General features: G+C 37.8%; 1 protein-coding gene across 1 annotated transcript in view; it reads right to left on the minus strand.

Annotated features, from left to right (window-relative positions):
- myo1d (myosin 1D) overlaps window positions 1–27,377 on the minus strand; it is a 143,976-nt gene that overhangs the window by 10,625 nt on the left and 105,974 nt on the right. Inside the window, exon 21 of the mRNA XM_047377517.1 lies at window positions 23,058–23,212. Within this exon, the coding sequence (XP_047233473.1) occupies window positions 23,058–23,212 (155 nt within the window). The remainder of the gene's footprint in view (window positions 1–23,057; window positions 23,213–27,377) is intronic.

Here is a 27,377-nt window from a genome sequence, read left to right on the forward strand (position 1 = left end):
AGACTAAAAAAGACAGCCTGGTCTAAAAAGGGTCTATTATTTTCTTAAGAATGGATGTCTTGTCAAATAGTTCAGTTAGAAGTACAAGACAATGCTGTTGCTCTTTTTTCCCCCTTTTATTGCTGTGTTCTAGTCAATTTTTGCTAAAACAGACTTACATTTAGACTTCTAAAAAAGGTTTGAACCAAATATCTACCAAGTTTAGTCCAGACATCTATGACCCATTTGGACATTATTTAGACATATTTTCAATAATAAAGTTAACATTGGGCAGAACTTGGTCAGGAGTCCTTTTGCATGAATGAAGTATTCTTTATACAAATTCTAGGCATTGTGACATAATCCTAGAAGAATGTGTTTATTATAACTGTTGCTTGTGCTTGTTTTTCTTCCACTCAACTTTCTCCTAATATGCATGTAAACAGTACTCTAAACAGTCAGGCTCTATCGTAATGACGTTTTGTGGCTTAAAGTAGATTCACTTGGCATTAAAGAGTATAAAAATCCTTCTGATGCAGGATCACTTCCTGTTTACATTACACATACAGGCACATTAAATCCGGTATGTATACAAGTAATATATGACAAATAATAACGATTCAGCTTCTTGAATGACAGCCCCATTTATAAGTGGGATTTTAACCTCAACCTGAATAAGGTTCCAAGAGATATGGGAGAGAGAAGGCTAGGGTAAAGGGTAACACTTAGAAATACAGGTCCTTCTCAAAATATTAGCATATTGTAATAAAGTTCATTATTTTCCATAATGTCATGATGAAAATTTAACATTCATATATTTTAGATTCATTGCACGCTAACTGAAATATTTCAGGTCTTTTATTGTCTTAATACGGATGATTTTGGCATACAGCTCATGAAAACCCAAAATTCCTATCTCACAAAATTAGCATATCATTAAAAGGGTCTCTAAACGAGCTATGAACCTAATCATCTGAATCAACGAGTTAACTCTAAACACCTGCAAAAGATTCCTGAGGCCTTTAAAACTCCCAGCCTGGTTCATCACTCAAAACCCCAATCATGGGTAAGACTGCCGACCTGACAGCTGTCCAGAAGGCCACTATTGACACCCTCAAGCAAGAGGGTAAGACACAGAAAGACATTTCTGAACGAATAGGCTGTTCCCAGAGTGCTGTATCAAGGCACCTCAGTGGGAAGTCTGTGGGAAGGAAAAAGTGTGGCAGAAAACGCTGCACAACGAGAAGAGGTGACCGGACCCTGAGGAAGATTGTGGAGAAGGGCCGATTCCAGACCTTGGGGGACCTGCGGAAGCAGTGGACTGAGTCTGGAGTAGAAACATCCAGAGCCACCATGCACAGGCGTGTGCAGGAAATGGGCTACAGGTGCCGCATTCCCCAGGTCAAGCCACTTTTGAACCAGAAACAGCGGCAGAAGCGCCAGACCTGGGCTACAGAGAAGCAGCACTGGACTGTTGCTCAGTGGTCCAAAGTACTTTTTTCGGATGAAAGCAAATTCTGCATGTCATTCGGAAATCAAGATTGTGGAGGAAGACTGGGGAGAAGGAAATGCCAGAAGTCCAGTTTCAAGTACCCACAGTCAGTGATGGTCTGGGGTGCCGTGTCAGCTACTGGTGTTGGTCCACTGTGTTTTATCAAGGGCAGGGTCAATGCAGCTAGCTATCAGGAGATTTTGGAGCACTTCATTCTTCCATCTGCTGAAAAGCTTTATGGAGATGAAGATTTCATTTTTCAGCAAGACCTGGCACCTGCTCACAGTGCCAAAACCACTGGTAAATGGTTTACTGACCATGGTATCACTGTGCTCAATTGGCCTGCCAACTCTCCTGACCTGAACCCCATAGAGAATCTGTGGGATATTGTGAAGAGAACGTTGAGAGACTCAAGACCCAACACTCTGGATGAGCTAAAGGCCGCTATCGAAGCATCCTGGGCCTCCATAAGACCTCAGCAGTGCCACAGGCTGATTGCCTCCATGCCACGCCGCATTGAAGCAGTCATTTCTGCCAAAGGATTCCCGACCAAGTATTGAGTGCATAACTGTACATGATTATTTGAAGGTTGACGTTTTTTGTATTAAAAACACTTTTCTTTTATTGGTCGGATGAAATATGCTAATTTTGTGAGATAGGAATTTTGGGTTTTCATGAGCTGTATGCCAAAATCATCCGTATTAAGACAATAAAAGACCTGAAATATTTCAGTTAGTGTGCAATGAATCTAAAATATATGAATGTTAAATTTTCATCATGACATTATGGAAAATAATGAACTTTATCACAATATGCTAATATTTTGAGAAGGACCTGTAGGATTCAGCCAAAAACTCAAATGATCGAGGAAGAATGTAAGGGAAACAAAAAGGGAAAGCAGAAAGTCTTGCTGTTGCACAAAAAAATCAGAGTAACTACATTATATCTGGGATCCTTTTCCGACATATTTTTCAAATCACCAACTTAGCAATAATCCACTGCACTATAATATAATAAGTTCCATTGGCCATCTACACTCACCGGTCACTTTATTAAGTACACCTTGCTAGTACAGGGTTGGACCCTCTTTTGCCTTCAGAACAGCCTTAATCCTTCGTGGCATAGATTCAAGGTACTGGAAACATTCCTCAGAGAGTTTGGTCCATATTGACATGATAGCATCACACAGATGCTGCAGATTTGTCGGCTGCACATCCATGATGCGAATCTCCCGTTGCACCACATCCTAAAGGTGCTCTATTGGATTGAGATCTGGTGATTGTGGAGGTCATTTGAGTCCAGTGAAATCATTGTCATGTTCAAGAAACTAGTCTGAGATGATTCGTGCTTTATGACATGGCGCGTTGTCTTGCTGGAAGAAATCAACAGAAGATGGGTACACTGTGGTCATAAAGGGATGGACATGGTCAGCAACAATACTCAGGTAGGCTGTGGCGTTGACACAATGCTCAGTTGGTACTAAGGGGCCCAAAGTGTGCCAAGAAAATATCCCCCACACCATTACACCACCACCACCAGCCTGAACGTTGATGCAAGGCAGGATGGATCCATGCTTTCATTTTGTTGATGCCAAATTCTGACCCTACCATCTGAATGTCACAGCAGAAATCAAGACTCATCAGACCAGGCAATGTTTTTCCAATCTTCTGTTGTCCAATTTTGGTGAGCCTGTGGCGAATTGTAGCCTCAGTTTCCTGTTCTTAGCTGACAGGAGTGGCATCCGGTGTGGTCTTCTGCTGCTGTAGCCCATTCGCCTCAAGGTTCGACGTGTTGTGCGTTCAAAAATGCTCTTCTTCATGCCTTGGTTGTAACGAGTGGTTATTTGAGTTACTGTTGCCTTTCTATCAGCGCGAACCAGTCTGGCCATTCTCCTCTGACCTTTGGCATTAAAAGGGCATTTCCGCCCACAGAACTGCCGCTCACTGGGTATTTTCTCTTTTTCAGAACATTCTCTGAAAACCCTAGAGATGGTAGTCCGTGAAAATCCCAGTAGATCAGCAGTTTCTGAAATACTCAGACCAGCCCGTCTGGCACCAACAACCATGCCAGGTTCAAAGTAACTTAAATCACCTTTCTTCCCCATTCTGATGCTCAGTTTGAACTGCAGCAGATCATTCTTGACCATGTCTACATGCCTAAATGCATTGAGTTGCTGCCATGTGATTGGCTGATTAGAAATTTGAATTAAAGAGCGGTTGGACCGCTGTACCTAATAAAGTAGCCATTGAGTGTATATCTAACAATCAGAATCAACAAAGTTATTTTTTCTCTATTCTTGTAGTTCACCTTTCCTTCTATTAAATTTTTACACATTAAAGTGGTCCTTGGGTTTGGTTATTTATTCGCTCTGGACACAGGTTCATGAAATGACATCCAGCTCAAGAACATTTCGCACCAGCAGGGAGAAATCAATTTTTTCAAATATAAAGTAAATTAGCATAAAGTTAAAATGATTGCATCTATGTTTGCTGCCCTTTTCAGTGCCTTTTTATTTCAGATATGTGTAGTGTAGTGGATGGGTTGGAATTTGTTATTTTAAAATCTGTTTATTTTCCTGATTTGTAAATAAGTTTTTAAAAAGTGGGAAAACAAGGACAGTGCAGGAGGGGTGAAATGCAGTAGAGGCTATTTTCAGGTTGGAAAGACCAGGATCAACTCTGGGTCATTAAACCATTCAGAAAAATATTTTGAGTCATCCCTCTAACAGTGTACCTGAATGTCCCTCAAGCTGACAGCTGCTAAAAAATATGAGTGCTGCAGGTGGGGAGATGGCGATGTGAGCTGAAGTTTGCTCTGATCCAAGTGAAATATATTCCCATTTCTGGGTAAGATGACATTAACTAATAAAGCTTAAATGCTGATAGAACAAAAATTTAAATCACACTCTGTTTTACTTCCAAGCATAAATCCCTTGAATCTCACATATTGAGATTCATGTTTCCCAATTTGAGTGACAGTGAGAGCAAGGGCATCAATAAAGAGGAAACACTCTTGATACAGAATTGGAAAACACCTTGCACAGATTCCATCAAAAGAATATATATTTCAAAGCTTCAGTATGGATCTGCTTCTCAGGTACACAAAAATCCTTTTTTTTTAAATCTCAAAACATTAGCTTTTAAGACATCATAGAGATCAAAATGACAGGAGAAAAGGAAAACAGCACACATGTTCAGTATATTCTACAGGCAGTGTGCATCAATTTGGTTTTAGTTCAGACACCATCAGGTCAGATCTGGATAGTAACCACCGCAGGAAAAATCATGGTGCCTTCACGACTGATAGGTTTTTATTCAGGCTTTTTGTGCACGCAAACATATCATGATCAGCTAAACAAGAATATTATAATACAGGCAGTCCTAACAAAAAGTTCACATTCAGGATCAAACATTTAAATTTGAAGTTACTAGTCGAAGATGTATTTTAGACTTTTCCCCTGAGCAACAAAATTCAGATGAAGAATAGGCAGAAGTCGTGCTGACCAGATTTTCTCACTCTATTTTCTCCTACTAATCTAAATATGCATCATCTGCAATTATTGCTGCCATTAGCTATGTTCTCTCTCTTCGTTTTTTCTTTATAAATATATCATCTGGCTCTGTGTTTTTGTTTACCTTTGATAGCTTTCTGGAGGGGGCGACTGGCTGATCTATTGGTGCTACTAACTTCATGTTATGTTTTTACAGATTATATACTTGACCCATTGTGTTTTAACCTGTGTCTCCCAGACGAAGCAACTGAAGGAGCTACTGCTGCCAGTAACTATATCTGCACTGTTTTTATGCTTAGCTCTGTTTCTGTCCTAGATGAAGCCATTAAAGGAGCTACTGTTGCCATTAAGTCTTTAATGTTTCTTTAACATAGAAGTACTCCTGAATCTGTGCTTCTATGTTTTCCTCTCCCTTGTCACCACACCTGACTTGATGAAATTAGCTAGGTTTCCTTAGATATAACATTTTTTATAAAATGAAATAAAAAACTGAAATTGACTGCATTGTTTTATAACTGGGATCAAATTGGAACATATGTAATTGTCTTTAAATTGGTCTGTATATCTGTACTTAATTAAATACATATATTTTCATGTATAAACTGTTTCTCGTCACTGTGTCAAATGTAGTTATTAACTGTATAAGCCTGCAGCTGCTGTGCAACAGAAAGAGAAGAAAAGCATGTTTGGACTACCCTTTTCAATGCAAATAATCCATGATTTGTCCAGCATGTTGAAGAATATAGCGCTACTGTCGTTCTAAAATATGAGAGAATGACAAATGAATTGCTGTGCTGCTTTTATTGTAGACTTTTACTAACCATGTTTCATTGATTTTATAACTTCCAAAGAGCTAGACCTGATTTCTTTTAGTTTTATTACAAAAACCCCTTTTGTTTAGTAGTTGTATTTGTTTAAGAAAACATTTAGGATTTCTGAGCTGTTTTCACACATACTACATGCCTAAAAATGTTCTCCAGATGTTCTACAAAGATTTTGAAAATGCAATTTTCCACTTTTTCCTTTTCCTACACACATCTTGTAGCGATTTCCTACTAAGCCTTAGAATGCTAAGGATGCTCCTTGCTGTATGTTAATGCTTTATGTATTCCATTCATCTTTTTTCTAACTTCCTGTCCTCCCTCTTTCAGTTACTTGGAAATGTAATCAACACTAGACCTGACACAAAGAAGCCTGTTCCTCTCACTATCACACTTTCTTTGTCTCACATGGCTGCATCGCATGTCTCACATCCTTCTCTGTGCTGCGTTCACACTGAGAAACAAATGGCACCATGCACTCAGCAGCACAAATTCACACCTACATAAAAACTAAAAATAATCCAGAGCAGCAAATAGGTGGAACAGTTCTTGTCCTCGATCTTCATAAAACGGAAAACCTGATTCAAAACAGCTTGGTGGATAAAACTGCAAAGACATTATCAGCCCAAGTTTAAAGAGGTTGTAGTTTGGAGGGGTTTACACTGTGAAAACTGCCCAAGAGACTGTTTGACTGAAGCTCTTTAATTAGCATGACTGTACCTTAGAGCTGTGCAGTTTTGATGGAGCTGCAACTTGCAGATGTTGCGTATAAATAACAGAGAAATGTGTCCTCTCTCAGAGCAATATAGCTGTTGATGTCGGCAGATTCCCTTAAATCAATAACTGCTTTCTCCAAACACGCCTCCTGCATGTTAGCTGATAAATATTTAAGTGAAATGGCAGATTGTCTTCTCAGGACAAAGTTTTAACAGATAAATTACCTCACAAGCAAGATAAAGACTGATTAAGTGCAGAAAAGTGAAACTTGCACAACAATTGCTACCACTTCATGTCATTATGAAGACTATTCTGATTACAGCAGGGAGGAAAGTGCAGATGTCTTGTTAGATTAGATTGTTGAAACCAGAGCAAAAATTTCACCATCTCTATGCAACCAGTTTTGCTTTGATTGTTTTGGTTGGTGTGAAACTGCACAGTGTCAGTTTGTTAGATCTCCAAGCTATTCAATTCAATTCAATTCAGTTTTATTTATATAGCGCCAATATTGCATTTAGACACCAGTTCTCTTGACTTTTACCTCCTCATGGGCTAAATCATACAAATATTCAGTTTATGAACTTAAATTGGAGATGGAACCTTTGCTATCATCACTTTTGTCTGGGATAGCCAGTGTGTTATGCATTGATGCTAAACCTAAGTTCAGTGTATATAACATTATGTAATCAGCAACTATCGCCTGTTTTTTCTGGTAACTTGCGCTCGCTTTTTCTGCCTTTCATGCTTTTTTTTTCACATATTTCTTGATTTTTGACATGGAAATTAATATAACTATCATGAGCTTAGGCCTGAACACAACTGAAAAGGAAAAGTTGAAAAAACTATGATATATTTCCTTAAACAACCCATTTAAAGCCAAATTAAAATTTTTAATCTACTACCTTAAGATTTTAAGAAGTGACTTTGCTGTTAAACTGAAGCAAATCCATACGTCATTTACTGCTTTGTCTTTGTTCCCCTTCCTATAGGATTTACCTCCTCTCATCTTTTATAGAATAAAAAAAACTGAGTACAAAAGAACAGTGTTACTAAGCAGGCTAAAAAAAAACAACAGGATGAAAATGGCCTGGCAGCAAAAAGAAAAGGACTGAACCTTCATAACGCTAAACCTAACTAAGCAAGCATGAAGCATGAAGACAGATAAAACACAGTAATAAGTGCATCATTAAAACAAACTGCAACATGTGAGGGTGTGTATTACACAACATCACTGTCCTAAAGGACAGATTAGACTTTAAAAAAAAACAGACCTAAGCTTAGAAAGTACATGAAGTGCAATATGAAGTTTTATTATGCACAAACATAAAACTAAGCTAAAGTGAGCTGTACTTTTTAATATGCTCAGTGAGTCTCTTATTTTTCAGCACAGTGAGGGAGATCTGCTACTGTTAGGCAATAGTAATGCAAGCAATAAAAAGCTCTCAAAAGCCAACACAAACTTCTGGATGTGGAAAATCTAAATATTTCAATGAAGTGTCAAATACTTCCCTCAAACTACATTTTATATGATCGGCCAACACAAAGTTCTGCATAATTGTGAAGTGCAAGGAAGATGAGACTTGGTTTAACATTTCTTTTCACAAATAAAAAGGGTGGTGGTAATGTTTATTCAGCCCCTTTACTTTAATATCCCTGAATAAAATCATATGCAACCACCTTCAGAAGTCACAGAATTACTTAATTCTCCCTGTGTGCGTTAAGTAAAGGAACTCAGAGGTCCATTGAAACTGGAGGAGCTGCAGAGATCCACATCTCAGGTTGGGGAAGAATATACAGAAATCTATGGAAGAGTTTTAAGAAGTAGGTCAGTATGATTTAGGTTTTGGCCTACATATCATTGTACATCACCCTGAACACTCTATTCCTAATGGGAAGAACAGTGGCAGGATCATGTTATGGGAAGGGTTTTCTTCAGAAGGGACAAGGGAGCTTAATGGATGGAGCAAAATACAACGTAATCCTGGAAGCTACAAGAATCTTGAAACTAGAGCAGAGGTTTTCCTTTTAGTTGGACTATAACCCTAAACATGCAGCCACAGTTATGAAATCATTTATATTCACATGTAAGTTAAAGATAAATGTTTGAAAAAAACAGCAGGTCACTTTTAACTTTCAGGAAATAATGTTTTATACTACTACCAAAGAAGGAAATGTCTCTCTAACAAATGAAAATATAAAGAAATTAGTGTTTTGTTGAATTTGATGAACAATTTCAATTGTTACTGGTATATCAAAGCCCCCTCAACCCCCTGTGTTGCTGCTTATTAAAAATTGGCTCATAAACCCCAAACTGCAATACTGAGGAGAGTAGAAGATGAATAAATTGACAAACTATACAAAATACTAGAAGGTGTGCCATATGGCATCATTAGATTCACTGCCCTTATTCCCACATGACAAGTATTGAATAGTTGGGACCAATACGAGTTCTTGTTTAAGCTGCTGTGAGTCCAATGTTCCCAGTTTTCCCCAATCAGACAAAAGAACACACTTCTCACCTCAACATTACAACTGTTAAAGAGATTTGTGTGAGATGAATTAGAAACAGAAACACAAAAACCAAAGCCCTCTGGGTCCCTGGAGTACACTGTTACTGCTCCACAGATGGTGGCAGCTAACACACACTGTAGAGTCATTATATCTACACAGCAGGTGGTTTAGCCAGGCTCATTTTTCCAACAGGGTCAACATTGCTGGAGCGCTTCACCTTTTAAAACCTCAAAACCATTGAGCTAACTTATACTCACCAATCAGCTGTGCCTTTGGCCTTTTCTAAAAGGACACTCCACAGTCCTAAGGGCCAGAGGAGTTAACTTAAAACACATTAGGTAAATCAATACACTGGCTCACACTGAGTCAAAGCAGATAAAGACAGGTTGCCACCTTTAAGTCGTCATTACTGAAGGGTGAGTGCTTACTTCTCAAGTGGTTACGTTCCCAGTTTTGTTCATTAAAGCCAATCAATGTCTAATCAAAGTTTCATCTCTTGAAATAAAACTTCTCATGTTGTGATAAATTTTCTTTCAAAAGCTACAATAGTTTAAATGTGCTGAATGAGTCACTGCAGGATATGTAGAAAAAGTAAGAAATTCTGTTTTTCCTTTTAAATCGGTGTTGGTCAAGGTGATGAGTACAGAAAAAGCTCTATGCAGCTCCTAGGGTTACAATGTGTCAATTAGTTTCTCAGTCATTTTAGGTGGACCGTCATGTCTTGATAGTTTTGCAGACGTGCCATACTCTTGATTTTTAAAAGATGGATTAAACAGAGCTCCGGGAAATATTCAAAGCTTGGGATATTGTTTTATACCCGAACCCTGCTTTAAACTTTTCCAGCACTTTCTTTCTGACCTGTCTGCTGTGTTCCTTCTTCATGATGCCGTTTGTTCAATAATGCTCTCCAACAGACCTGGCCATTAAAGAACAACTGAATAAATCCTAAAATTAAATCACAACTGGTTCAATTATTTAAGCGTATCAGTGTGGGGCCAAATCCATATGCTTAGCAGACTTTTTAGATATTGATTTTTAAAATCATTGAGAAAACCCTGCATCATTTTCCTTCCACTTCACAATTAGGCTACTTAAACAACACTTCTCTACATTGGTGTACTATATAAAGTCATTTTGATATATTTTAAAATGAGTAAAATACATCAATGTTTGTGACTGTACCATGACAAAGAGTCACCAAGTTCAAGGCATCATACTCTGTTAGTCTACAGCTCATTATAGATGAACATTTATGAAAGTCAGGTAGTTGAAAACAGAATGTGTTACTTGTATCCAGTCAGAAAGAGGGAGGAAGTGTAAAAAACAATAAAACAGAGACAATTTAATCCTGTTCCAATGTTTTTTATACACCATTATTTTTGTGAAAAGGTTCCAATTTACAGCAGTTATTTTATATTGGAAGGATTTTTTGCAGGCCGCAACCCAACATGCCTTGCAGTATAAACAGCCTTAGATTTTTAAGTTAACAGTCTAAGGCAAAAGTGATGCTAATATTTATTCATTCAAAGTCAAGTCAGGCAGATTCATCTCCTGTAGATAGGATACTGACTACTTATAACATCACCAGAGAACCCATTTAAAAAAAACAACTAAATAATTATGTAGAGATTTAAAGAAGTTACAGATGGGAAGCAGCACATTTTTTTTGTTTAAAATGAAACCCATTTTGATGTTGCGCTAAAATGTGATGCAACATCTTTTTATTGGCACCAAAAAGTAAAAGATAACCTGTTTCATCTGCTTTATGTCTAGATAAATTAAAAGAAAAGAAAATCTACCCCCAGGTCACCAGGACACATTTTGTCAGGTTCTGATGTTAAAGAAATGATGGAAAGCAAACTGGTGTGAAGAAGAGCACACTGAATTAGTATTGTGAATGAAAAAATTGCCAGAGGACAACAGAGCAGAAAGATTGATCACTAGTGAAAAATAAAGGTAGGAAGGAAGTGTGCGTCAGCGATGGGAGGACAAGGGAGAGGAAAAAAAAAAAAGAGATGTGGGCAACAAGTCTGTGCTGAAGGCAATAATAACTGGCCTGACAGTGGGAGCTGGTGTGGTGCTGTTGCTGGGTGAAACATGTGTTTGAGGGGGTGGGGGAGGATTGTAGAGGTCACAGGTACTGTACTATCTCATTGGTACAGCACTGAACTAGTGGTTTTATACACTATGAAGCAGGTGATCTAAGAACAAGAGAACAATTTCTGTTTATTCACACTAAGAGTAAAGCTCCTACAGGAAAACAGGAATGTATGACAGCGCACATTACATCAATGCACACATACACACTCCACACTGGTGGGTCCTGGTTCCAACAAACACAACTCTAAAGAAAGCATTTAAAAATACATTTTCTTTCCTTGTATTGTGCAGATCATTTGCTTAATGGATGCACCACATAGACATCTTTTCTTATGTATGGTAAATAAAAGGGAATTAAGCAATGTGTGCCAAATCTATGGCAGCTAATTTCTGCTGAGCCTCTCATTTAATTTACGGTGGCGATCTGTTTGTAATTAGCGTCTGATTCACTGCACAGGAAACTCATTATGCAATTAATGATTGAGACTTGCCAAGTGGTGTTTAGCAATTAAAAGTCGAGCCTAAAAGGCAAAGTTCAGGGAGTAAATGTTTGTGATTTTAAAGCTTAAAATGTAAATGCATTGAAATGTCGATAAAAAACTAACAGGATCCCAAATAGTTGACTAAAGAAGGCAAGCATAGTTGGGGGTATTTTCCAGGAACAAAATGGGTCATAAAGAGTGGATTTTACTAAATCTAATGACATGTTTATCTCCCCATTAGAAAGTCTTAAATGATGTTTAAGAAAAAATCATTCTCAGAATGTTGAATCCAAAAGCCAAAACAGTGTAACTCACTTCAATAATCTTCAGAGGATTTTTATGTAATGATCAAAAGGGCAGAAATATGACAGCAGAACTATCTTCTAATGTCACATAGGGAAATAGTTTTTCTTCACAATGAATTTGCTTAAATAAATGTATGAGTTCTTCCATAAATTTATTAATGGAAAAATATGTTTTATTTTGCTTAGAATTGCATTATTTATTCGAGACTCAGAATGACCATTAGATAAATGTGTATACAGTTAGCTTTTGATCGATTAAGCCAAAAAATAGCATTTTGCATACAGAATTTGGGTTATTAAAATCAAAACATAAGGATTTTGATTTAAAGCTAAATGGTAAACAGAGCTAAATATAGCTACATTATCTAAAGCTTTGTTTATCACTGGGTTATTTAAACCAAAATTATAGGTAAATATTTTTAGCTACTTAAACCAAATGTTAGCGGTTAAGCATTGGAATTTATTTAATTAAAACCTAAACCTTTGACTTTATCGTTTTTGATTTAACTAAACGTTAAATTTCTATTTTAGGTTGTGAATGATGTAAACACTGAATTTGGGTTTAGGTTGGCTGTTACCAAAACCTAAAGTTTTCGGCTACCTTAAAGGGGTTCATTGGGCTTTTAATTCCATCTTTTTCACACTTAAATCATTCAGTTGTGGTCTATATAAAGTGGAACTGCAAAGCTGTGGTCTGAACTCCTTGTAATTGTAGCTCCATAGGCTCCTCTTCTACCCCTGTTCTGAGGCGCATCTGAAAGAAACTCATTTTGGTGTCGTCTCTTTAAATGCTATTGAGGCACTTCACGCCCCGCCCCTCTCCAGGTCAAAGAATGCTCCACTTTAACCCATTTGGCCATTTTTGTAGTTTAATAACAGAGATCCAATTATCTATTGCACCAGAAACAAGATAAAAACGGCAAAATCAATGAAAACTGTTTATGTAATAATACTATTCAAAAACATGCAGGTCAGTTATGTCCTCAAAGAGCTAAAAGCAGCACACAGGACTAACATAAGCAGAAGGCACGATGCTACTGCTATCAAAACAATGTCCAGGAGGTCATATCAACACACAATAAATTCATGTCTTTAATAAAATAAAACAGTTGTCATTTTAGCGTTATTTTCAGCTTGCCGCTTTGCTGTGTCCATCAGTTCCATAGACAAAAGGAAGTGACCCCTTTAATCAGATGAAGTATTTCAGCAAATCCTTCTTGATACTGGCGGACGTTGCTGAAGGCACTAGTCCTTGAAGTGCTTCGCATTGACAAAGAGATTTATCCCCACTGATGCGGGAACATTTCAATGAAAAATAATATCAAACTAGGCACTTCAAAGAGGCTACAAAATGGACTACAAAATCTCAGCAAGAAATAAAAATGGCGGATATGCGAAATTGATCAGCCGGAAGTCAATGGCCTTATTAAGAAGTTCCGCAGCAAATACTGTGACGTAACAGTTAAAAAAATGTAATAGATGGAGAAAACTGAAGACTGAAAATATGACCCAAACACAATATCGCCTCAACACCTGGAGAAACTAAATTCAAGTTTTCTGCACTCCTACAGACAGCAAGTACACAATAAAATGTATTTAAGGTGGATTTTGCATCATATGTCTCCTTTAAACTCAAATTAGGGTTTGGGCTCTGGGATTTAGTTTTGGGTTTAAGATGATAGTTAGCTAAACTGAAAGTTTAATGTTAACTAAAGCTAAGGCTTTGGGTTAAAATTTTGGTTCTTTGAATCTAATCTTTTGTGTTTTGAATCTGAGAGCTGTAGGTCAAATTCAAATGGGAAAAACAGACAACTGAAGGATGTTGTGCTAAACATCTGACAAACAAAGAAAAATATTCACTAAAGATGGATCAAGACCTCAGGCATTCATTTTCGCAAAACTTTCCTGGCAAAGTATTTTACACAAAATAATATTAATTTGCCCTAAAGTATTTAAATGTCTGAAGAAATAAAGAGTTTTTATTAATTGACCCCCTCGACTCTTGAAGCTAAACAGCTAGGACTCCAATCTTTGGACAATAGCTCACAATATAAAAATTGTGTTTATTTGACCCATAAACCTGGTAAAAGAGCCACAGCTAAAAGCAAAGTGTGTTACTATTATTAGATCTGGCAGGTCTGCAGAACACCCAGCAAATTGTTGCTGTCCTTGTGGGTGAGATAAAAAAAGAGGTGGGGCAGGAAGAAGGCTGGCTGGATCTCTGTGGATCTGGTCCTCTGCAGTGAAAAAGTAGGTCAAATAAACCCTCTCACACACCCATCCTTTTTCATTCATGCACAGCCTCTGTGACAAACCACACATTTCTGAACCTGTAAGCATTATCTCTAATGTGTACTTACACTGTCTGCAGAGATAAACACATGTTCTCTATAACAAAAAACAAACATTCTGGTTTGGCCACCTGCCACCCATCACTCCACCTAGCCAGAGTCCTCCTGCAGCATGTTGCCAATGTGATGAGCCATAAAGATGAACACAGAATCAAAGACAGTCTCAGTCTCTGTGTGTAAAAATAACGTGTAATGTGTGAACTGAAATGGATGTAAAAGCTTTGCTCTAGTAAAAATCTGGAAAATTCAGATTTAAATCGAAAAACTATTTATTCAAACATTATATTAAGATCATTCAAGACACATCTCTGTTTAAATTGTTAAGGGGACACTGCATAAGAGAGGATGCACTAACAGCTAATGTGCAGCTTTAACAGTCTGGGGAGTAAAGCTAGATTTAGGCTTAAGCAACCTCCATCTTTTCGTACATGTTTCAAACATTTTGGTTCTGTTAGCATGCATCTCTGCCTATTTTTCTCCAACTGTGGTCCTACGCGAGATGTGCTGGTATTATCCGCAGCCAGCAGAGTTATTAATGGATCACATCCAGACAAGCATGGATCCAATGGTTGCCATGGGAACTGCATCCGCAGCGCTCCAGAAAGGAGGGAGGCAGAGAGAGTGGGAGGATGGTGGTGGTGAGGACAAGTGGAATGTGAAGTAAAAAACAAGAGGGGAAGGGGGAGCAGCAGCAGTGAAACAAGTGATGGATGGAGGAGGAGGGAAATGAGAAGGAGGGATAGAAAAAAGGAGGAGGAGGAGAGATGCCCTCTTGTATCAGAGTAAAATATTTGATTCAGCAGAAAAGGTGACCTTGGAAGGGGACGATAATTGCAGATTGTCTCCTTCTCTCTGTCTGCTTTCCTGATCACTTCTCTCATCAACCTCCCTCTCATCATCCTTTTATCAAGCAGTTATAAACAATGGTCATGTCGCTTCTAGTTAGATCAAAAACGCTCAGCTGCGCATTAACACAACTGCAGATTTTTGCTCTTAAATGAGAATCACTTTCTTCTGCTAAAAGACTGAAACAGATTTAATTTATACATTAAAAACATCCATTAACAGCCTTGTTTTTATAGAAATGTTTTAAAATTATCCCTCCAACATAGTGAACTCTTTGTTTAGGAAATATTACAGCATTTAGTCTACGTTAAAGAAAATGATGAGTGCAAGAAAAATTAAATTACATGCTGTATTAATATAAATTAACATAATACAGGATCTTGCAACATTCGAGGGGGAAAATAATACCATTGCAACAATCAAAAAGTTCATTTGATTCAATTCAGTTTAGTTCAATTGATAACAGCACCAAATCAAATCATCTACAAAAAATAATCACATCAGAGCACTGGAGTGAGATGTTAGATTGTAAAGGATTAGAGCATGTAGACAATCTGCCAAAGCAAAGATATCATGTGATCATCTTTACGGCCCATTTTGTCCATTCCAGTTCTATGCTCTTGCTCAAACAGATCCACTTTGCTTTCCATTTTTCCTTCAGCTTTATAAATTAGCTTTTGTGAAGTGAGAATGAAACATTTATTAGTTTTATTGATAATAAGCAATAATGCTTTCAAATGAAACCACCATTAAGAACATATTTAATGACCATGCTTTTAAAAACAATGTTTTAATTCTCCATCAAACCCATCATCTAAAGATGCATTGCTGCAGATACAAGCAGAAGGCGGTAAAACTAAAGTGGGGATAAAATCAACTACCAAAGAGCAACTGGTGTTAAATGCAGCTGTATTTTGGACATTGTGAGTACTTTTGACCATGGTTATGTCTCCACTCCATGCCCAAAGGAAACACAAGACTCCAAAGTTGTGCAGCACCTTGACGGCTAAAGGCCTTGAAGTTATCTAATGAGGGGGGAGCGTCAGCCTCTTCTTTGTTCCTTTCGCTGATCTCATGAGAGCTTTACTTCGCCATATTGCCCCCACCGTTATCAGTTATGTTGCATTATTTGTGGAGGTTTGGATGTGCAACTGCTGTCTAAAATAAGCAGAAAATGAAGGCAGAGGATGAACAGAAGATTCCATCACTAAAAGTCAATGTTTTTAATGTTGAGAATAAATTGGTCCTTAATCTAAAAGTTCATTAAAATGTCTTACATGGTCCTACAACTTAAATGCTTGGTTTATTGTATGTTCAGCCTGCAGGTTGTAATTGTCTCTGGGAGAATGATAAAATTAAGAAAAAATACAACTGCTGAATTTGTACAAAATAAAAACTGATGAAAATATTTGATATTGTTACATCCCTGAGTACGCATTAACATTGGTTACCTTTGGTTTATATTTTAAAGATCTGATTTCCTTTAGGAAAACAGCAAACAGTGAAACATTTATTATTTAAAGTAAGAAAGAAAGTTATGTTCTTTGCCATATTGTGTATCCTTATAAAGTGCTGTTAATGACAACGAAAAAAACCTTGCTAAATTGCTAAATCAGGACACAAAATGTTATACATGTTTAAACACAAAACTCGTAAAGGCATAAAACAAATGATGTGAGCAACATCAGCCACACGCAATAAATAAACACTATATAGGCTCTTCTACAGACAATCGAATGACATCCTTGAATGTCAGACTAAGGTGATTATGGAACCAAGAACATAAATGGATTTGAAACTGGGGCCTGCAATTACAGATGCCGTCCTCTTCTGTTTTCCTTCTCCTCTTAGTTCACGCTGTCTCTCTCAGTCTTTCCCCCGCAGTTCTCCACATACACACACTTCCCACTAACACTTTCCAAATCCTCTCTGCAGTGTGGAAAGCTGACAGTTGGGGAAGTTAAATGTTGACGTCTTCAGGGAAAAGTGTTAGAGCAGAATATGACCATATGACATGACAGATCAATCGAGGTCTGTGCATAGGTCTCTGCATAGGTGCTGACTCATAATATCACGAGGAGGAAGGAGGATGATGGTGAGAAGAACATAAATTATGGAGGTTGTGGAGGAGGTTAGAAGAGTGGAGCGAAAGAAAGCATGAATGGAGGCAATGAATCTGCTAGAGAGACATCCTAATTATATATATATAGAGAGAGAGCGATAGATAGATAGAGAGAGAGAGAGGGTTTAAGCATAGCAATAAATAGTAATATTAAATAGTAATAAATCATTGTTTCTTTTTTTTCTAACCCTAATATTCACAGATTCACCTGGAAATTGGCAGGTGACTGGAATGGTCAGATTTTCATCTTCATCAACGCCAATTGTTGATATCTTTCTCCAGTCATTGAATGCAGATTTAATATCTGTTACCAGGTCCAGCTGCCAATACTGTGCACTGTGATCCAACTTGTGGTCTGAAAGCTGTTACCAAGAGAAGCCCTAAAATTAGCCACTTTCAGAATCCGTGAGGTGTTTAAAATGAGCTCAGAGGAAGCAGACAGATGTAGGAAGTTATTGAAAGGAAGCTGTAATATCTAAACACATGGAGACATCTCTGAGGTAAATTCGCACTGTGAGAGAGCAAGACTTCGGTCTGTTATAGAACATGCTGAAATTGGAAATGTTGGCGGCCTTTTGGAAATCTCGGAGTTAAGGTAAGTTGGTATTATAAGGTGCTGAAGATAGATGGACTGATGGGATAACTGACTGGCAGATGAAACTTTAACACAATGGGGATAGGGAGAAAAGTCTGCAAATTAAAATATTCTACTGTTAAATTCTTAAATCAAATTTCAAACGTTTCCAGATTATTACTGGGAAATCCTGCTGTACTGCATTACACTGCAGATTAATCCTTTGAAGAGGCATGTATCCTAAATGTTTCAGTGTCCATCCAGGGATAAATCAGGTGTTGAGAAATTTCTGCTGTCAGTCTTACTGATTCAAAGAGAGTAACAGGAAAAGTGCCGACAGCTAGGAAATCCAGAATGCAAGTCTTCAGACAACTTAGTTTTTTTGGTGTTGGCTGACATACAGGGAGAACAGAAGAAAGTGAGAATAGGAGGATTAACTAATCAACAAAGCTTAAAAAACATGATCTATACATGTCTGGGGTCACATTTCAACATATTTGATTTTTCTTGATTTTAGATGAAAAGAATATTTTTGCATAAATAGGTTGCCACCAGAGGGGAGAACACTTGCAGCTTTCCACCTGTGAGAATTGGGGTTGAGGATGAATAATTCAATAAAAATCTATTTTTACATTTTGCCCCAGTGGAGTGCGGGTTTCAGCAAGAGTAGAAGGGTGATGCAGAAGTGACTCAGAAATAAATTAAACAAAATTATGAAAAACTGAATGAGGAAAGTTTGAGAAAAGTCATCACAAAATCATGGCATTTAGGAATAGTGTGATTTCTATGCTTATGAATCATTTCTGACTGTTTGTTTTACTGTGGGTCACTAGTTATGTCATCAGTAAATGGGTAAACCATCTACAGCACTGAGTTAAATTGACAAAAGATTTAAATGTCCATAAACTGTACAATCTCCAGAAAATTTAAAACTCTGTCTTTAATCCAGGTGTTAAAAATCTTCAAACTTTGGTAGTATATTCTAAGGAAATGCTCAAATCTACTTAATATGCAAGTATAATATAAAAATGTGTTATCATTAATGCATGAAATATATATTGTATATTAGAAGAAAAATGATCCCTGGTTTCCCCAATAGTTTACAAACAAAACTCTGATGACCATGGCATGCATTCCCTGCCAAGGTCAATGCCACGTAGAAGCACCTCTGGCATTAATTATAGCTAAAAGCCTTTTGGGTTGTATTCCTGTCACATCTAAAGACTGAACTGTTTTGCACACAACATCTTTTCTTCATTTCTGGCCAGCTTCCCTACTACTTGCTGTACCCCCTGGATGATGCTGCCACCACCATGCATCTGGCCAGTGGAGAGCATCACTCATAGTTGTCCGGTTAACATATTCTGCCACATGAGCAGTTGTGGGGGCTTAAAAATGTTTGCCATAGTTTTCAGATTTTTATTAGAAAAATGTTGAAAACCACATCTCATTTTAATTACGCTTCACTTTTAGTCTGTACTTTGTATTGGTTTTTCACATAAAATTCCTCAAAAAACAAATCTGTGGTTTTTTTGTGACAAAATCTGCAAAGGTTCAGAAGGATGCGAGCTGTATGCACATAGCTTATACATAAACGTATCCTATTTACAGCAATGTCAATTTTTTTAACCACCAATAATTTCAGTTTATGTTTAGATTTATTTGTGTTAAAGGAGTGAATTTCAGAAATCTTTTTGATGATGAACTAAAAACATGTAAAACTGCAGACAAGTCTTGGAGCTTTTGTTTTGTTCAGTGGAGACTGTACTTGAAAAGTGACAGAAATACTTTTTATGTTTTCTCAACATGTAATCATAGAATTTAAGATCAGTTTAAAAAGACAATAAATAAATCAATAAAAAAATAGAAAGTGTGGTCACTTAAGGTTTACTTATTTGTTGGAAAATGAAATAAATGAAAACATTTTAAAAAGGCCAAGAGAGGACTGGGGTGACTCCATCTCATCTAAATATAGTGCTCAGCAGCAGCACAGCTTTAAATATTTTATTGCCTCTCTGCCAGAAATGAAGAAAGTGAGAGTTAGGAAGAAACGAGACAGCGTGAACAAGAGGCGGAGAAGGATAGGGGCTGAAGGGGCTCTGTTAGAAGCTCAAGTGATAACAAAAGGGGGATGTAGTTAAAAATAGGCATGCGGAATAAAAGCATGACAAGGGGTTCGAGAGAGGAGGAGGCAAACTGAAGGAATGGGAATCTTATTACCAACCTTTTTTTATGCAAAACAAGAATGAACTGTATCTGAATTTTTGCAGACAATTGGTGTGCCAAGGCTGACACAGTTAGTGCTGCAGAAATCTTTCAGTTAGAGGCCGCAGGATGTCGAAATGATAACTTAATACTTGATGCTATTGCTAAATCGAAACCACTTTCAGTTCTACATAAAATCCAAATTTATGAAGATACAGAAAAAATAAATCAGATTAATACAGAAACTACCAAAATAAATGAAACCACAAGGCAGTGTTGGCCCTTCTGTCTGCCTACTATTGGGCATATTGCTTCTGTGGAGCATGTTGAAGAAGAGATAAAGGTTAAAACCACATATATTAGGAGCTGCAGAGGCAGGACAGTTTTGCAGAACATCCTACAGTATCAGATATATAAGTAATCATATGCTGACTGACCTACAGGAATCCCCCCACTAGCAGAAAACCACAAAGATAAATAAAATACACACACTTATACATACACACACACACCACTCTCCACATGCTGGTGTTGCCTTTGTTCTGTCAGAGCTTCACAGTGATGGATGAGTCTGAATGGAAAACACATGGAGGGTCATTACACGAGGCTCATTGGAGGCCTCCCTCATCCTTGGCACCAACAGATAAATGAGCTCCATAATAGCACGAGATGCCATCACAGAATGGCAGTGAGAGAGCATGCTCACACCTTCCTCACACTGAGACTGAGCTCCACACACAGCTACAGGAAACATGCCTCAACACACAGCATCCATCAACACACTTTCATGTTTCTGACAAACTGTTCAATAATCACAACACCACATGTGAATGAAAGCAGATATATATGGTTTACTGGTATCAAGGTGTACTATATTGCAACAAATATTCACCAACCCATTAAAATCATTGAATTCAAGGGTTCCAAAGACTTCCATGGCCACTGGTGTATATAATCCAACACGTATGCATGGCTTGCTCTCAGGAGCTCAATGAGTTTCTGTATGGTACCGTGATAGGTTGCCACTTGTGCAAAAAGTCCACTCATGAGTTAATCCAACAATCAAATGTTAGGGGTATAATAACAGAGTGGAAGTGGTTGGGAATGACAGCAACTCAGCCATGAAGTGGTAGGCAATGTAAAAATCACAGAACAGGGTCAGCAGATCCCGAGGCATGTAGTGTGCAGAGGTCACCAACTTCCTATAAAGCTATAGACCTTAGAACTTAGAGTTGTTCTCAGATTAGCACAATAATAGTGAGTAGATAGCTTCATGGAATGAGTTTCAACAGTGGATAAGCTGCATCCAAGCCTCTCATCACCAAATGTGATGCAAACATCAGATGCAGTGGTTTAAAACACAGCACCACTGGAATCTAACGCATTGGAGACATGGTCGTAAGAGTAAGGCATTTTCAAGAATCATGTTTCTCTGTGTTTTTCATGTTTCTCTTTAACCCCTAACCTTGGCAATCCAATGGAAAGGTCTTGGTTTGAAAGTTAAAAAGGATGATGTTGTCGTTGGAACATCCAAGACTGATCAGAGCACATTTGAGGACTTACAGTTACAGTTAACTGACCCAAAATCCAATCAAGCTTTCTATTAGTCCTAATGTCTAAATAAAATCATGTTAGGCCAAAAGGGCATTTCAGAGAACCAAACAGAAGAGTGCAAGAATGCAGCTGCGGGTACTTCAAATTACTTTAAATCTGCTGTTTGATTCAGTCTGATGAATCAAATAAAATACTGAGCTTAAGTAGGAAGAAAGGTTCTGTAAAGAAATGTCTGATAGGTCGTCTGATAATTTCTCACTATAACTAGGCTTTTCATTAAATAAACTACAGGAAACACCAGCTTTTACTGTTTGCATAAAATTAAAACTTTTTTTTTTTTTTCACCAATGTGTACTTATTGACACAAAAAAGAGGGTGAATTAATATGGTGACATAAATTACAGTTTTCTGTAGACATCCAACCAAATCTGTATCTTATCCCAGGCACCATATGCAGAAAGCTCATATCAGCCTCTTGTATCCAGGATCTTACTCCTTTGGTTGGGATCCATATTTCCTCAACTTAAGTGAAGTCTGAGATGTAGACAAACCAATAAATTGAAAGCTTCGCCTTCCAGATGAACTCCTCCAGCCTAACGACAGATCCGAGCATCACTACTTGATCCACCGAGAAATCTTCTGCTCCAACCTACCTGTAAAACTGAGAAAGACTTCTAAACTCCTCTGTTTTAGAAAGGGATTCACATGTATACCAGAGAGAGCAGTCTCCTTGATACACAGCTCAGGTGTGAGAATCTGTTGACAGGACCGTTCTAAAACATGCACTACACAAATCCAGCCTTAATGGAAAGGTGGCAAGATTGTTAAATTGTTGAAGAAAAACCTATAAGAAGTCCTCTAGAAGGCCTGCAGTTTGCCACAAGCTATGTAGGGGAAAATGTGCAAAACTATGTGTGGGGGAAAACTAACACTGCACATTACATTGAACACACTAGCCCCACAATGAAACATGGTGGTGGCAGCATCATGTTGCGGGGATGATTTTCTTCAGTAGGTACAGGGAAGCTGGAATCGATTTTTTTCTCCCTTAGGCAATAGACAATAATAAAATCCATCTTGTTATACTAGTGTCCTGAACAGGGCAGTCAGAGCTCACATTAGGTGAACATTACAGTCTAACTGAGGACAACTGTGACTGTGTCCTCTTTCTGCCCCATGATCCTGCCGCCTGAGGTCACCTCAGTCAACATCACACATGAGCGACAACACAACTCACTTTCATTTAGGGAACAAACAGAGAATGCTTTCAGTTTGTGTGCAAATACTCCTGCTGCAGTGATGCCGCAAATCAAGTTAAATAAAACGTACGAGGTTAAGGTGGGGACAACGAACTAAATGCAGTGGAACACATGTATAAACATCTGTCTTTACCTTTTTCAATTTTAAGACACAAACACAAAATAAACCCTGCTTCTTCCCAGTAACTTTTACCCACTACTTGCTACCACTTCCCCATGATTGCTAACCTCTTGAAATGACTAAGCAGGGTTCCAACCAGCTCCCCGATGCGGCTCTCATTGGCAGGCACCATGCCCTGCAGGCACACCACAAGATCCCGGCTATCCTTGGTGTGAAACACAATCAGCTGATCCTTGCCAGGGGACACGCTCAGTCCTGTCACCTGCAAGAGAGACAGAGAGAAAAATGCATATGGAGACTTATATAGACCAAAAACAACTCCTACCGTTTCACACAAGTAACAGGTATCAAATTATTTAGATACATCCATTCAGGTTAAGAGTTGCGCTAAAGACGGTATATTTATGCACACATATGATCCTGAAAAAAAAAAAAAACTACTAGAGGTTGAAAACAGCTTTTCCCCAATATAATCAAACAAACAATTATTGATTCAGTAAGGTTGCACTGTGAAGCATTTGGAACTGTTGCAGGCAATTGGTGTAAAGTTAAGTCCTCGCCAGATCTTTTCTGTGTTTAGAATGAATAAGAGGATTTCTCTAAGCACTGAGGCCTCCTTCCACTGTCTAAAAACATCCATCTTAGGTTTAAATTGCCCTTAGGTGTTAGTATGTGCAAACAAGGTTGTCTCTACTGTTTGTCTCTCTGTTAATGCAATAGACTGGCAACCTATCCAGGGTGTACCCCGTCTCCCGATCATTGACACAAAGCAGCAAATAATTGTAAATTGGAAGGAAAATGATGCTTCGTTTTCAAAATGTTTTACTAATGCAAAACTGAAAAGAGTGGTGGGTATTTTTTTCACCTCAGTATAAATACAGCTGATCTATGAAGGCCTCAGAGGTTTATTAGAGAACATTAGTGAGCAAACAGCCTCATGAAGACCAAGGAACACAACAGACAGGTCAGGGAGAAAGTTGTGGAGGAGTTAAAAGCAGAGTTAGGTTATAAAACAAGATCCCAAGCTTTGAACATCTCACAGAGCTTGGGTAATTCCTTATTACAAGGACCTTTATCTGAGAAGCAGCCAAGGGACCAATGGTTACACTGGAGGAGGAGTAGAGATCCAAAGTTCAGGAGGAAGAATCTGTCAATGGGACAGCTATTAGTCATGTACTATAAGCAATTAATACAGAAACAAGGTGGAACTTCTGTATTAAATTTTGCAAGAATTAAAACCCATTTATAGGATCTTTCAGTAACTTAGTTTACTTAAATGTAAGCAAATGCAGTAGGTCAAAATAGCTTATGTTATCAAACAACATATTCTATTGTTACTTGTTATATGTTTTTTTACCATTATGATTTATTATTGAAAATTAAAACGCAAATGTCCCACTTTTCTTGGTCTGTAAATGCATCCACAAACTGCATATTATTTGATGCATTTTGCTTAAAATAAGACAAATGTAGAGACATATAATGTTATGTTTAAATGGTCAGTCAGTCATTTTCTACCGCTTATTCCATAGTGGGTCGCGGGGGAGCTGGTGCCTATCTCCAGCAGTCTATGGGCGAGAGGCAGGGTACACCCTGGACAAGTCACCAGTCCACCAGTCCATCGTCCATCGCAGGGCAAGCACACACTCATTCATACACCTAAGGGCAATTTAGAGTGACCAATTAACCTAACAGGCATGTCTTTGGACTGTGGGAGGAAGCCAGAGTACCTGGTGAGAACCCATGCAACAAAATTTGTATGTTATATAAAGAAAATCTAAATCGTCTCTTTAAAAGTAATGGCTTGTGTCCTGTCAAGGTGAGCGACCCAATAACATCTTTTTGCTCTTCTATTTGTACTACCAGTCCACTTTATCAATGCATTATTCATAATGAACCCAATATAGTTTACATTATATCCTGTTTCTGCACCACCATAATGCCTGGAATGCAACAAATAAAGACTGAACACTGAAGGATTAGTTCAATTTGGTCAGCATCTGATAGGTGCATTACTATCACTTAAAGAGGCACGCTGCGGTAACTGATAATGAACGTGAAGGCTATCCCTCAAAAACAGTCAGCATGAGAAAGTATAGATTTATTGATCAGAATCCCAAAGGACCCATCTTATTACGCTAATTAGAAACCCCAAACCGCATATCAGTGGAGAGAAGCCAAGTTAAAGGAGGGATCCCTGCTTTGTTGTAGGAACTACAGGAAGAAGCCAATATCTTCACAGGAAAACACTTCTCAGAGGAAAAAGAAGCCCAGCTTTACATCTTATTAACTCACCTTCTTCTGCTCTGGGAGCTTTTAACTCTTCTTTTAAGCCCTCTTCTCTACCTGCTTTGTCTTTTTCCCATGAATTTATGGCTCTCTTCAACAATCTTTGTAAGATGATCTACAGGTAGTGAGTATTAAGGAAATAGCCACAGGGCACAAGTCAGGTACATTACCATCCATCAACTTTTCAGTGCTGCAGGACACGTTCTCCATCAGAGGAAGACGGGCAGAAACATGTTCATTCAACAGCACAACAAGAATCAAAATGACGTGACTTCAAACATAGAAATTTGAAATAAATAGAATAAAATCATGAACTAAAGATAAGAGCCAGGCCTTTTTTTCTAAAAACCAACAATTAGTTAATTACAAAAATGCTGTCACATTTATAATCAAAGGTCCAATTGATCGGAATGACCATTTATGTTCTAATGAGTTAAATGATTGATTTATCTGTATTCATTTACTTTTCTCATTTAAATTCACAAAAGCTGTTCCCAAACCTATTTATTTAATCTGTAGGAGATTTTTTCTCTGCTCAACAGAGAACCAAATCTATTTTTTAAATGTTGTCGGACTCCTCCAAGAGGCTCTCTGGATTCGACATTTATTTGCTTCATTATAAACCCTCAACACACTGTGATAAAGGTCTTGCATATCTCAGATTGAGCAAAATGACAGTAACAAAACCTAATTTACTTTACCACTTCTGTCACTCAAAACTTAAAAATTGTCTCAACAAGCTGGGTAATTTTTACATAATAGAAACCAGAATACCACAGGTCAAAGGGATGTCACTCACACCACCTGTATGTGATGTTTTGAAGTTCTGATCTGGTGACGCAGATTTTGTTTAATTCATTACTTTTCTCCTACAGCTATTATTATCAGCACACGGTTTCCAGGGAAACTAGAAGAGAAAAAGGTCCACAACATGGTAGCATCGTACACAACAGTCAGCATGAGGTGCTTTTCCACACATTTATCCTCTATTTCTCAAGAAACCCATCTGGAAAGCTCAGTCGCGGTCTCATCTGACCAAAGCAACAGTTATAGTCCCAGGAGGGATTATTGCAAATTACACATGCTTATCTTTGTGATGGTAGGTTCATGGACACTTAGGTACCCTAATGTGAAACCGCTCTCTGAGAAGAAGTTCTCCAACACTCGAAAATTTGATTTTACCTCTCTTATCACCCTCCTCACTGCCTAATGGCAAAATAAACTTCCTAATCCAGTTGTTTGTCACAGTTACTTAAACGTTCCAGTTACTTAAACCTTATATAAATTGCTCTGACAATTGGGCAAGTTTAGTGGAGTAGTTATATTCTTCTAGTAGTTTCCTAAATTAGATCTGCCTTACTTAAATGGCATATTCTCCTTTATTTCCTATTTTCAAGATGGGCTAAAAGAAAAGGGGCCTATGAATAATTTCATATTTAAACCCCAGTGGAACTGAAGTCGACAAATTACTAGTTAAATGTTCCTTGACCCTCTGATCAAATTTGAAAATAAAAATTATTCAGTTACATTTATTTTATAGAAAATGTTATGAATGTGAATAACTGTGCCATAGGGTTAGGGTTAGGGTTTTTTAATTAAAGAGCCATACCTTTGAGTGAATCCCCCACCATTACCACAAGAAAATAATCTAACATTAGAAGTTGGAGTTTCAAAATTTTTCAAAGTGATATACATTACTGCTATAATATTTGACATTTTTTAAGGCTTTTTACATTTTTTAAGATTTTTACAAGATGTGCCTTTTTGAATCTGGTGAAAAGCACAGTAGCCATTTTAGTGAGAACACTAGTTATTTTTCAGACAGAAAATAAACAAGCAGGTAGAACCACAAGGTTATTTTAAAAAGCATTCTCTGGTCTAAAGTGTTCTGCTTCATGGATGTCACAAGGACAGAATTTCAATAGCAGGTTTTCCCAGATTAACCTTTTTGGTTATGTAACCAAAACAAAAGCCAGCAGCCCAAAACAGAGAAAGATCAGTGATATCATTATTTTAATAGCAGCTAGTCATGGTGTGGAGCGGACAGCACCAGAGAGACCAGCATGTTTGCAGAGTACATAAGGCTCTGCAGTGGATGGATTACAATGTAAACTATGCTGTATTAAGCTATGTCTTTC

This window comes from Girardinichthys multiradiatus, chromosome 10 (assembly GCF_021462225.1).
Source record: "Girardinichthys multiradiatus isolate DD_20200921_A chromosome 10, DD_fGirMul_XY1, whole genome shotgun sequence".
NCBI classification, from domain to species: Eukaryota; Metazoa; Chordata; class Actinopteri; order Cyprinodontiformes; family Goodeidae; genus Girardinichthys; species Girardinichthys multiradiatus.